Below are 11811 nucleotides of genomic sequence, written 5' to 3' on the forward strand. Positions count from 1 at the left end.
AGTCTTATGGTTTGATGAGATTATAAAGGCTACATAGTTTGTCCCCACACCTCTCTATTGGATGCCTGAACCCTACATTTGTTGCGACATCATGTTGCAAGTAACAGAAAAGCCCATTCAAACTAGCTTAAATAGTAACATCCGGAGGCCCTCCACCTTCAGGCAAGGTGTGACCCAGAAGCTCAGTGATGTCATAAGGATCTGTTTTTCTCTCTTTCCTCTCTGCCTTCTGTGGTGCTGATCTCATCCTAAGGGGCCCACCTCACATCCTAAGATGTTTTCTTTGTCACATCTAGCCATGCTTCCTTGTTTACTTCCAGGAGGAAAGAAAGTGCCTAGTATTCCCACCAAAAGTTCTGTGATGTATTCTAAGTGGACCAGCTTAATCAATCACCAGTGGTGGTGGAGAGATGGAAGGCATTGCTTGACTTAGACCAAGTCGAGTTTTCCTCTCCCAGAGCCATGCAGATCCTCAAAGGGGAATTGGGGCCTCATTGGAAGGGAGAAGGGGTAGGGCAAATGGATGCTGGAGAAGCCAGGCATCAAATGGCCCCTAGAGTCTCCTACAATTTCCCTGCCAAGTGATCTTCTAGACTCCCAGGCCACCTCTGCCATGCTGGACTCCAGCTATTATCAAGAGACCTTTCTTGGTTTGGTTTGTTTGTTTTGTTTTGAGAACTTTCTTGTTGACATGCCTCCCCCTGGGAAGAACAATCTGGTCCTCTTGTTCGTGGCAGCCTTTCGGAGACAGAGCAGGGAATCAAGGTCTCCTTGTCAGTCCTCTCCTCCAGGGAAAGCTTCCCAGTTTCCCATCATTCTACACAGGACTCAGCTGTGTAACTTGGACACACTTCCTAACTTTTCCAGGCCTCATTTTCCTCATCTATCAATGCTGGGGACAAGCTGAGCTTCTCAAACTGATGGGGAGCCATGTGGTGGGGGTCTACAAAGTCCCTGAAAAACTACTTTACACATCTAAAGCCTTGATTTTACTGGAGGCTTTTTTTCCTCCAATGGAAATCTAAAACATTTTAATGTTAAAACAGTGTGTACAACTCAACAATATAAGGACAAATAACCCAATTAAAAATTGTACAAAGGACTTGAATAGACATTTCTCCAAAGAAGATATACAAATGGACAATAAGCACAACATCACTAGCTCTTAGGGAAATACAAATCAAAACCACAATGAAATATCACTTCATACCCACTAGGATGGCTATAATAAAAAAGAGAGACAATAAAAATCATTAAGATGTGGAATACCACAGATTGCTGGTGGGAATGTAAAATGGTACAGGCTCTTTGGAAAATACTTCGGCAATTCCTCACAAAATTTAAAACACAGAGTTACCATATGACCCAGAAATTCCATTCCTAGGTATAAGCCCAAGGTAACTGAAAATATATGTCCACATAAAAACCTGTATGTGAATAGTCATAGTGGTAAGATTCATAATAGCAAAAACGTGAAAACAACCCAAATGTCTATCAACTGATGAATGGATAAACAAATGTGATATATCCATATGATGAAATCTTATTCAGTCATAAAAAGGAATTAATCCATAACATGGATGAACATGAAAACATCATGCTAAGTGAACAAAGCCAGACACCAAAGACCACATATTGTATGATTCCATTTATATGAATATCCAGAATAGCAGACCCATAAAGACAGAAAGTAGATTATTGGTTGCCAGGGGCAAAGGGGAGGGGAAAATGGGGAGTGACTGCTAATTGGCACAAGGTTTATTTTTGGGATGATGAAAATGTTGCGAATTGTACACTTTGAAAGGGTAAATTTTATGATATGTGAATTTTATCTCAATAAAAAGAGTTCCATTGAACTTAAAAAAGTAGTTGCAGATGTGGAATAAAATGTAGATTCCATGTGGGTATTTAAAAAATATTTTTGCTGTTTTTGTAAAACAAAGTTGTTTATTGTAATTTTTTTCAAATAATAAAGAAAAGTTGAAAGAAGGAATCAAAATCCTTTGCCAGTTCCATACAGAGAAAAACTGTATGGATATTTATTCATTATATTATTAATATTTTAGTGAACATCTTTTCAGGCACCTTGCTAGTGATACTGTTATGGATATTGATCAGTGTACAATCTTCTGTACAAGGAATCCAACCTTACACTGCAGGCTGCATTGGTGAGTTTTCTTTGGTCTGTGCAAGCCCTCTCTCTGCTTTTTTTTTTTTCCCCCAATCTCATTTCCTGCCCTCTCAACCATCATTCATTCTTACCTGTGCCTTGTGGGTGTTATAAGATGTTTATCAGTTTGAAGGATGTATTCTGATGTATTCTCCATACATATAAATGGAGAGAGAGAGAGAGGGAGGGAGAGTTGTTACACATCTCATTCTGTTCCTTTCCTTTGTAACCAAGCACCATGTGTTTAAGATTGATCCATCTGGTTGCTCTGTCACAGGACTTCTCAACCTCAGCACTAGTGACATTTGGGGCTAGACCATTCTTCCTTGCTGGGGCTGTCCTGTGCATTGTAGGGTGATTATCAGCATCCAGTGGCCTTTATCCACTAGATGTCAGTTGTGCCCTCTCCCCAGTTGTGACAATCAAAACTGTCTCCAGACATTGACAATTGTCCTGGGGGGGGGGTCAAGGGGCAAAGTCACCCCAGTGGAGAACCACTGCTTAACTGCTGCATAGAATTCTACAGTGAGCACCCACCATCCTTCCTTATTCACACTTCCTGTGATGGACACAAGACCTGCTGCAGCAGAACCCTCATTCTTCAGCTAAGAACCTGTGATGAACATAATCACCCACCAATAACTGGACCTGTATTCCAATAAGTAGTAGCGGTATTCCATAGGTGGACATATCACAACTGCTCTAATAATCTGCTCTTGAAGCACATTTATTTATTTATATTTTTTGCTGGGTTGGGTCTTTGTTGCTGCGTGCGGGCTTTCTCTAGTTGCAGAGAACAGGGGCTACTCTGTTGCGGTGCGCAGGCTTCTCACTGCGGTGGCTTCTCTTGTTGCGGAGCATGGGCTCTAGGCGTGCGGGCTTCGGTAGTTGTGGCTCGTGGGCTCTAGAGCGCAGGTTCAGTAGTTGTGGCGCATAGGCTTAGTTGCTCCGCAGCACGTGGAATCTTCCCGGACCAGGGCTCAAACCCGTGTCCCCTGCACTGGCAGGCAGATTCTTAACCGCTGTGCCACCAGGAAATCCCTTGAAGCACGTTTAGGTTTTTTCTAAGTTTTCACCATTATATGCCATGGCTGCATGGATTTTATGATGAGACTTGGGCCTTTGAAGACCTGTTGGGCCTGCGGAGGACTGTTCTGTGCTCTGCCTTCTCTCCTCACTTCTGGCTCTGACCTGCTCAGCTCTACCCTTAGCTTTTGGGGGAAGTCATGACCTGCTCTGTGCCTTGGTTTCCCCACTGGTGGACTTCAGTGGAAACACCCGGTAGTTGCTCTCCTCCTCCCCAGTTTCTGAGTCTCCTGCAGAACAGGAGCCCCGCAGCCAAGGAAGGGCTGGGAAGTTAACATGCAGACCCCAGTAACTGAGGGAGTCAAGGAAAATGGGAGCCCTCAGAGGAAGGGGAGGCCCTTGCTCTTCCTCTTGTGAGCTGCTGCCTGGGGTTGGCCATGTCAGCAGCCAGGAATCCCTGCCCTGATCCTGTTGGGGACAGCCTCCCTGCTTTGGCAGCAGGGAATGACCTGGGGGAAGTGGACAGCGAGGCTTTCCCTGGAGAAGTTGCTGACGTCACATCCATGAGGGGCTGTGAGCCATGCATTGTCAGATCTCATGATTTTTTCAAAGTCAGGCATCCAGAGTTTTAAGGGTTAACAATCAATATTTTAAAACGTATGTAACATGGTAGGTGTCAGCTTGAGTACAGCCTCAGATTGGACTGTCTCCTTGTGCTCTCAGCTGAGGAACTGTCACATAGAGAGTTCATGGATCCCAGACAGTTGTTTCAGAATCAAACCAGAACAGCCAGGCAGAGACGGCACAGAGTCCTGGACTATCAGAGGTGGCCTCCTCGTGGCACAGGTAGGGACACTGAGGCCAGAGTGAAGGGACTTGCCCAGCATCACACATGTCTCCTGCCCCCAGCTCAGGGCTGCCTCACTCCTAGGCCCTGGACTATAACCCAATCCTACTTGCCTCTTAGTCACGGGTATTTTGGAACATTGGCTAATACTGGGGGCCTAGCGAAGGAAAGGAGAGGCCCCTTTCAGGAAGGCCCCAGCCCTGCATGTCGTCAGCAGCCCTTGGGCAAGGCTGCCCGAGTAGCACCTAAAAGGGGCTGCAAGTGGCAGTGGATCAAAGAAGGGACAATGGCAGGGGCTTGGAGGGCACTGGTGCTGGTGGCAGGCTTGGCAGCAATGGCCTGTGTGGCCCAGCGCAGTCTGAGCTATGAAGAGATAGTCACCCAGGCCCTGTGGTTCTTCAACCAGGGGCGACAAGGACAGCGACTCTTTGGCCTGCTGGAAGCCATCCCACCACTGCCTAGCTTGGTGAGTGTTGGGGGCTCAGGCCCAGGAAGCGGGTAACACTCTGTCTCATAGCAGCCTGTGAGGACAGCAGGCAGGAGAGAATGCCTCGCACAGGCACAAAGTGCTTGGTTGACATTAGCTGCTGTTCTTATTATTATAATGTTTCTCCCCTCAGAAGATAAGACAAAGACCGTAATTTCTCTCGGGCCTGACAGCTGGCTAGCTGGTCAATTCCGGGCTTTGCCCAAGGATGAAATGCGGGTTCTGGGAGTCCAGCCTGCACTCAGGCCCTGGGTTTGTAGGAGCAAGCAGGTCTGTTTCAAAGGACAGACAGGAGCTGGACTGGTCTCACCAGCGACTCATCAGGGCCTTCCAGTGTCCCCTTCCCACCCCATTATCTCTCTCCTGGCAGCTGAGCATGCGAGGCAAGTATTCTAGTTCCTTTGTCACAGAAGAGGAAACTGAGGGGCAAAGATGGGAAGTGACCCCTCAAGGTGGTACAGCCATGAGGTGTTAGCCTCGGCTAGTTTCCAGAAGCCCTGCACACCTTAAATCTCTGCTCAGGCCACTTGAAGAGGCTGCCTCCTTTAGGTGGCAAGTGCAGACCTCGGCTAAGCCCCTTCCAACTTGGAACTGTGAACTCTCTCCTCCTTGCCTTTGTTCCCTCCTCTGTAAAAGGGAGATAGATGATCATGAGTCTTCTCTTGATTTTTTAGAACTCCAACACCATGATCCCGCTCAACTTCAGGATTAAAGAGACGGTGTGCTTTTTGCTCTGGCACCGCCGACAGCCCCGAGAATGTCCCTTCAGGCCGGGCGGGGCGAGTCTCCCATCCCCTGGCTCCCTGCCCCCATGAGCAAGAGAAGGACCTCCCCTCTCTCCCTTCTCCCGGAGGCTGTATTTGCTTCCACCCTCCTCACCTCGCCCAGGTGAGGTTTGATTATGGAAGGCATTTAAAAAATAATAATAAATTTACTTATTTATGTTTGGCTGCGATGGGTCTTCGTCGGTGTGTGCTGGCTTGCGGGGGCTACTCTTCGCCGCAGTGCGCGGGCTTCTCATTGCAGTGGCTTCTCTTGTGGCGGAGTGTGGGCTCTAGGCGCGCGGGCTTCAGTAGTTGTGGCACATGGGCTTAGTTGCTCCGCGGCATGTGGGATCTTCCCGGACCAGGGCTCGAACCTTTGTCCCCTGCATTGGCAGGCGGATTCTTAACCACTGCGCCACCAGGGAAGCCCAGTAGCCATTTTTAAAATTGGGTTTTTCCTTACTGGTTTTTCTTACTACATGTAAATTATCAATTCTTATTAGAAAAACAATACATGCTAAAGAAATGACTAAATATTAAGAGAAAGAAGAAGGGGACCGTAATGCACCTAGTGATAACTGTTTTTCTAAAATTAGGAAAATAATATTTTATTATAGCAAATTAACAAAATGTGGAGAAGCAAACTAAAAACAAACAAACAAAAACCCCCTGCAACCCCACTACCCAGGAGGAGACAACATTAACCGTTGGTGAATCATCTTCTGTATCTTTTCTATGTACACACGAGAGTTTTAAACAAATATAGCTTCCTCTGAGGCTAATTTTGGAGGCCTTTTCCCATTTAATATAACTTGCATGAAAGTCCTTAATTTTACTGGGTGTTCACGGAGCCCGCCCGGGTCCCCCCAGCGTTCGCCGCTCCCTCCTGGCTCTGGGGGGAGGATTAGGGAGGGCGCCGGCTTCGGGAGCCTGGGTACCTGGGCAAGAACGTCGGCCACCGCACTCCTGTGCTCACTGACCCGCAGGAAGAGCGGAACTGCACGGGCATCTTCTTCATGCTGCAGCACATCCTTCCGTCCCTCAACCGTCCCTCAACTGCCCTGGGGACCCGGACCACGAGCGCGAGCTCAAGCCGGAGATGAGCCCCTGCGCCCGCGCTGGCCCCAGTCTGTTTCCGTCGCGGGCAGCGCTCTGCCCGGTGACCGCCGATGACCGAGGGGCCCTCACCCGGGCCACTGACTTCAGCACGTGGGGCCTCAGTTTCCTCCTCTGGAAACCGGGCCGATCGAGCCCTTCTAAACGCAAGTCATCGGGAGGGGAAAGGCTTGTGGAGTGTGAGGCGCGGTTGGACCTTGATGACTGCTAGTCGTTTGGCAGGAGGGGTGGGGAGGAGAGACTGGTGGCCGAGGCTAAGGGGCATCCTGGGGGTGAGAGGGAGCTCAGACTTCGCAGGACACTGGCTCTGCTCTGGGCCCTGAGCTCTGGGAACCCTCCTCCACATCCCACATTTGGAAAAACTGAAGCCGGAGGTGCAACCTCCTAGCAAGTGAGTGGAATAGCCAGAGAGGAAGTGAGCGGCAGAGTTCAGGCCTTCCCAGGCCCTCTGGGCTCCGAGTGGAAGGGCCTCACTGGGGACCACCTCCAGCCCCATCACCAACATCACTGCCGGTGCCTCACACTCATCCCCACCTGGAGAGAGGGGCCACAGGCAGGACAGGAAAGGGGGCCAATCAATGAGGGTGATCACGTCTGCATCACTTCTGTAGGTCCACCGGGTGAGGCGTTCTGCTGGGTCCCCTGGAGTGGACACTCCAGGAACTGAGAGCTCCCAACTGCCACATGCAGTCAGGGACCTGTACGAGAAAGCCAAGCACGACATCATCACCAACATACTGAGGAATTTCTACGGCTGCGGAAGGTAAGGGATGCCCTGCAACCCCACCACAACCTCTTATTCCCACCCATTCTCTTCCTCTGCTGCCCTCAGCACTCCCTTTCCTGCAGTCTGAGCCCACCCATACTCCTCTGCATTTGCATACCTGCTTCCCTCTGTCTGGAATTCCTGCCCATCCTGTGTCTGTAAACCCTGCTCATCTTTTAAGGCACAGCTCCAAAGTCACCTCCTCCAGGAAGCCTCTCTGCTCTTCCCTGGGCAGCAGAAGCGTCCTTCCCTCATCTGTGCATTCATGATCCCCAAACCATTACCTGGCATTACCTGCTGTGTCCCAGGCTCCGTAGCACTGTATTTACTCACAGCTGAGCCCTCCTCAGCCAGCTGCAGGTGGCTGGGGAATGACTATCTCAGCAAAGTGCTCCTGAATCCTGGGAGGGCAGTTCCTTCTGTGCAGGACCCTGAGCACCCCTGTTCCCTGCCCAGTCACTGTGACAACTAAATGTCCCTTCATATATCCAGGTACCTCCAAGAGGGGGTCAGGCCACTCTCTGGTGAGAGCCACAGGAGAGAAACTCAATAAAACGTTTCTAAAATAAATGATTACATGAATGTGAATGAATAAGGTGTTAGAGCTGGGCCAGCTGGACTTGGGGTGAGGAGACAAATGAGACAGGTCCTGGGGGTGATTCCACTGTGCATCATGGGAACACAGACTCCCTGAGGTCAGGGCAGGGACAATGAAGAGAAACATGGGTTGGGGGGGCATTCAAGGGCTTCCCTGGAAGCTCAAGAAGGCAGAGTAATCTGCCCCCAGCCTCCTCAACCACCTTTCATTCCTTTATGCTTCCTTCTTATCTAAGCTCCAGCCAGAACCTCTCCCTGAACCCCAGACTCGCATTTCAGATTGCCTCCTGGACGCCTCCCCATGGATGTCCAAGGTGTGCCACACAGTATCTTCCCTCCAAACCACCCTTCCTACAGCCCACCCCAGCCCAGCTGATGGCAGCCTCCATCCAAGCACCTGAGCATCTGGCTCTCTGCTGTCTTTCACAGCCACATCTGGTCCACAGCAAACCTTGGCCTTGGTTCCTGATACATCCAGCCCTGAGAACACTGTAGTTGCTCAGTAAATACTTGTTGAATGGATGAATGCCCTTGTCTTCTCACTAGTAGGCTCCTTTTTCAAGTCTTTGCTACAGAAATATCTGTGGGAAACTCTCATTTGAGGGGCCATGGTGTAGAGCCCCTTGGGGAAATGGGTTTTTTAGTAATTATCCCAGGAAAGCCAAGGACTCCTCTCCATTAATGATAATAATAGCCACGATTTATGAATGCCACTTCCCATACAGTGAATGGGAATACACTTCTCAGGTCTCAGAATTGCGTTGCAAGCTGCATGCATCACCTGCAACTTTTAGTGAGAAAACTAAGCCTCAAGGAAATTGGTTAACTTGCCCATAGTCCACACTCCAACTCCCTTGCCACCTAAATCTCAGGTAGCCCCACTGGTGGGCAAGAGGGGGTGGGGGATGCTGCAGGGAGCAACCCTGGGGTGGGAAATGGGCAGGTTTGGGCTGAGCAGGATAAACTAGACCCCAGACCCTCTCCCCATGGTGGGACAATGATGTTCAGCTGGAGAAGGTCACTTCTAGCTCCTGCAGAGAGCAGAAGGCACCAGCACCGCAGGCACACCACCACATATCACTCCCTTGCCTGACCCCCACCCTGAAAGAGTACTTCCAGGTCTCATCCAGGTCTTCTAGGGGGTTCTGGACACTAACGGGCTGAGCAACTTCTCCCAGGAAGCTCAAGGCTCATCTACGGTGGTCAATGCCACATTACACAAGGCCCATCATGCTGTACCCCGCAAGAGGGCAGGCCTGTAGGATCAGCCACGAGGCTCTGCTGGGGCCACGCTGCTGTATTCTCATAGCCCAGACACTATCAGGCCCTGAGATGGTATCAAGGCTCCAAATACAGCTCAGCCTCTTGGCCTTGGCAGCTTCTGAAAGTCTTCAGGCCCACAGAAGCAAAACCGAGAAGGAAAAACTCACTGGGGGTTGGGGGTGGGAACACAATGGGTGAACAGACCTCTAGGGCAACATCTAAATGGCTGCAGGAATCAAATTTCATTCCTCATACATACAGGTACAATGTGAGTTTTATTTTTAAAAGAAAAAATGACTTCACAGTCATTTTATGGCCGATTTTACAACCAGCTTATTCTCATTTAACCTGTCAGCTAACACACTTCAGTCACTATTGACTCACCCCATGTTTTTTTCTGTGTAATTCTCCATTGGGTGGTTAGACCTCCATTTATTTAAGTCACTCCTGCTGTTGAAGTTGTTTCCATTTTGTTTTGCTTTGAAATTGCTATAAACAATGCTGAGATGAAAATAAGTTCCTAGAATGGAAATGACGTCAAAGTGTATGACCATATTAAGATTTTAGGGGCTTCCCTGGTGGCACAGTGGTTAAGAATCCGCCTGCCAATGCAGGGGACACAGGTTCAAGCCCTGGTCCGGGAAGATCCCACATGCCGCAGAGCAACTAAGCCCGTGCGCCACAACTACTGAGCCTGCATCATAGAGCCCGCGTGCCACAACTACTGAGCCCGTGTGCCACAACTACTGAAGCCCGTGAGCCTAGAGCCCGTGCTCCGCAACAAGAGAAGCCACCGCAATGAGAAGCCCATGCAGTGCAACGAAGAGTAGTCCCCACTCACCACAACTAGAGAAAGCCCGTGTGCAGCAATGAAGACCCAAGTCAGCCAAAAATAAATAAATTAATTTAAAAAAAAAGAATTTATCGTATTGCTAAATTACTATCTAGAATTATAGACAGTAGTTTAGCAATATTGCTCTTCTGGCAGTTTTATTTATGCTGCTGGGAAATAGGGAATTGCCTGAGTACCGAATAGGGGAATGGTTAAGTAATTTGTATTATATTCACTGAATACTGTACAGGCTTTAAGATAATTTGAAGACAATGTTATATCAAAGAAAATGCTTGTGTTAGACTGCAGAAAGCCTGATTAAAGAAAACAGGGACAGAAGGCAAAAAGAGCTCAAGTTACATGAAAGGGGATAGCCATGGAAACAGGAGTGACAGAATTTAAGAGCTTATGACTACTTACAATCACAGAGAATACGAAAACCTGGAGGAAATGAACGCTTTCTTAGCTAAACATGATTTATCAACATTGACTCAGGACCTGAAGGGGAATATGTGAGAAGGCCCATTTTCTCAGAAGAGTCTGGAGAGGTGATTAGAGTTCCAGGACCAGATGGTCCACAGCTGAGATTTATCTAGTCTTTAGAGTGGGGCTTCTCAATGTACATAACAGTCATCTGAGGAGTCTCATTAAACTATAGACTCCAGCCCAGTAGGCCTGGGGTGGGCCCCAGGAATCTGTTTTTGTAACTACCTTCCAGGTGATGCTGACACTGCTGATCCATGAACCACACTTGGAACAGGGAGGCTTTAAAGGACATATAATTCCAAAGTTATTTAAACTTTGTTAATAGTTTATATAAAATACACATAAAATTATATATCTATGTATAAATTATTTAATTCAAAATCAAGGAAAAAGATGGAAAGCTCCTCAATTCATTTTCTTTGTCTCAGAATACACTTAATAGTAGAACCTAAAGATAGTATAGGGGGTGTGGCCAAGATGGTAGCTTAGGAAGACCCTGAGCTCACATCCTCCCACAGGTGCACCAAAACTACAACCATTTATAGAACAGCTATCTATGAGAATGTCCTGAAGACCAGCAGAAAATATTTTCCACAACTAAAGATACAAAGAAGGAACCACAATGAGATGGGGAGGAGGGGTGGAGATGTGATATAAGTCAAGACCCACACCCTCAGATAGGCAACAAACAGGAGGATAATCACCACTGCAAAGTTTCTCCCCAAGAAGCAAGGGGTCTAAGCCCCACATCAGGCTCCTGAGCCTATGGGTCTTGCACCAGAAAGGTGAGCCCCCAAAACAACTGGCTTTGAAGGCCAGCAGGGCTTGCATTCAGAAGAGCTGGGGGGCTGTAGGAAACAGACTGTTCTTAAAGGGCACGTGCAAAATCTCACATGATCCAGTGTAGAGGCAGTAATTTGAAAGGAGCCTGAGTCAGACCTACTTGCTACTTGCTCATCTTTTTTTTTTTGGGCCATGCCACGCAGCTTGTGGGGATCTTAGTTCCCCAACCAGGGATAGAACCCAGGCCCTCGGCAGTGAAAGCATGAAATCCTAACCACTGGACCACCAGGGAATTCCCACTTGCTTATCTTAGAAAGTCTCCTGGAGAGGCAGGAGGTAACTGGGACTCCCCCTGGGGACATAGATGCTGGCTGGAACCATTTTTGGGAGCTCATTCTACCATGAGAACACTGGTGCTGGCAAGTACCATTTTGGAGTCCTCCCTCTAGTTTACTAGTGCCAGGGCTAACCTGCCCACCAGTAGGCTGGGACCAGCCCCAGGTTCCCCCGGGCTATGCAGCCAGCCACACCAGGACCTGGCCTTGTCCACCAAAGATTGGTAGCCACCACACAAGGCAAGGTCTGGCAGCCAGTGGGGGTAGGGGCCAGCCTGACCTACCAGCACACCCACAGTAGTCAGGTCAACCACAACAGAACAGCCCACATAGGGGGCA

The 11811-nt window shown here is 48.7% G+C and overlaps 1 protein-coding gene across 1 annotated transcript; it reads left to right on the top strand.

Moving 5' to 3' along the window:
- The first annotated feature begins 4329 nt into the window (after positions 1-4329).
- Positions 4330-7207, top strand: LOC115846566 (15 kDa protein B-like). The gene is made up of 4 exons (XM_060308647.1): positions 4330-4509; positions 5205-5309; positions 6281-6376; positions 7022-7207. Exons 1-4 carry the CDS (start codon positions 4330-4332, stop codon positions 7175-7177), a joined length of 537 nt encoding a protein of 178 aa, XP_060164630.1. The 3' UTR covers positions 7178-7207.
- The last annotated feature ends 4604 nt before the right edge of the window (positions 7208-11811 follow it).

This window comes from Globicephala melas, chromosome 11 (assembly GCF_963455315.2).
Source record: "Globicephala melas chromosome 11, mGloMel1.2, whole genome shotgun sequence".
In the NCBI taxonomy this organism is placed as follows: Eukaryota; Metazoa; Chordata; class Mammalia; order Artiodactyla; family Delphinidae; genus Globicephala; species Globicephala melas.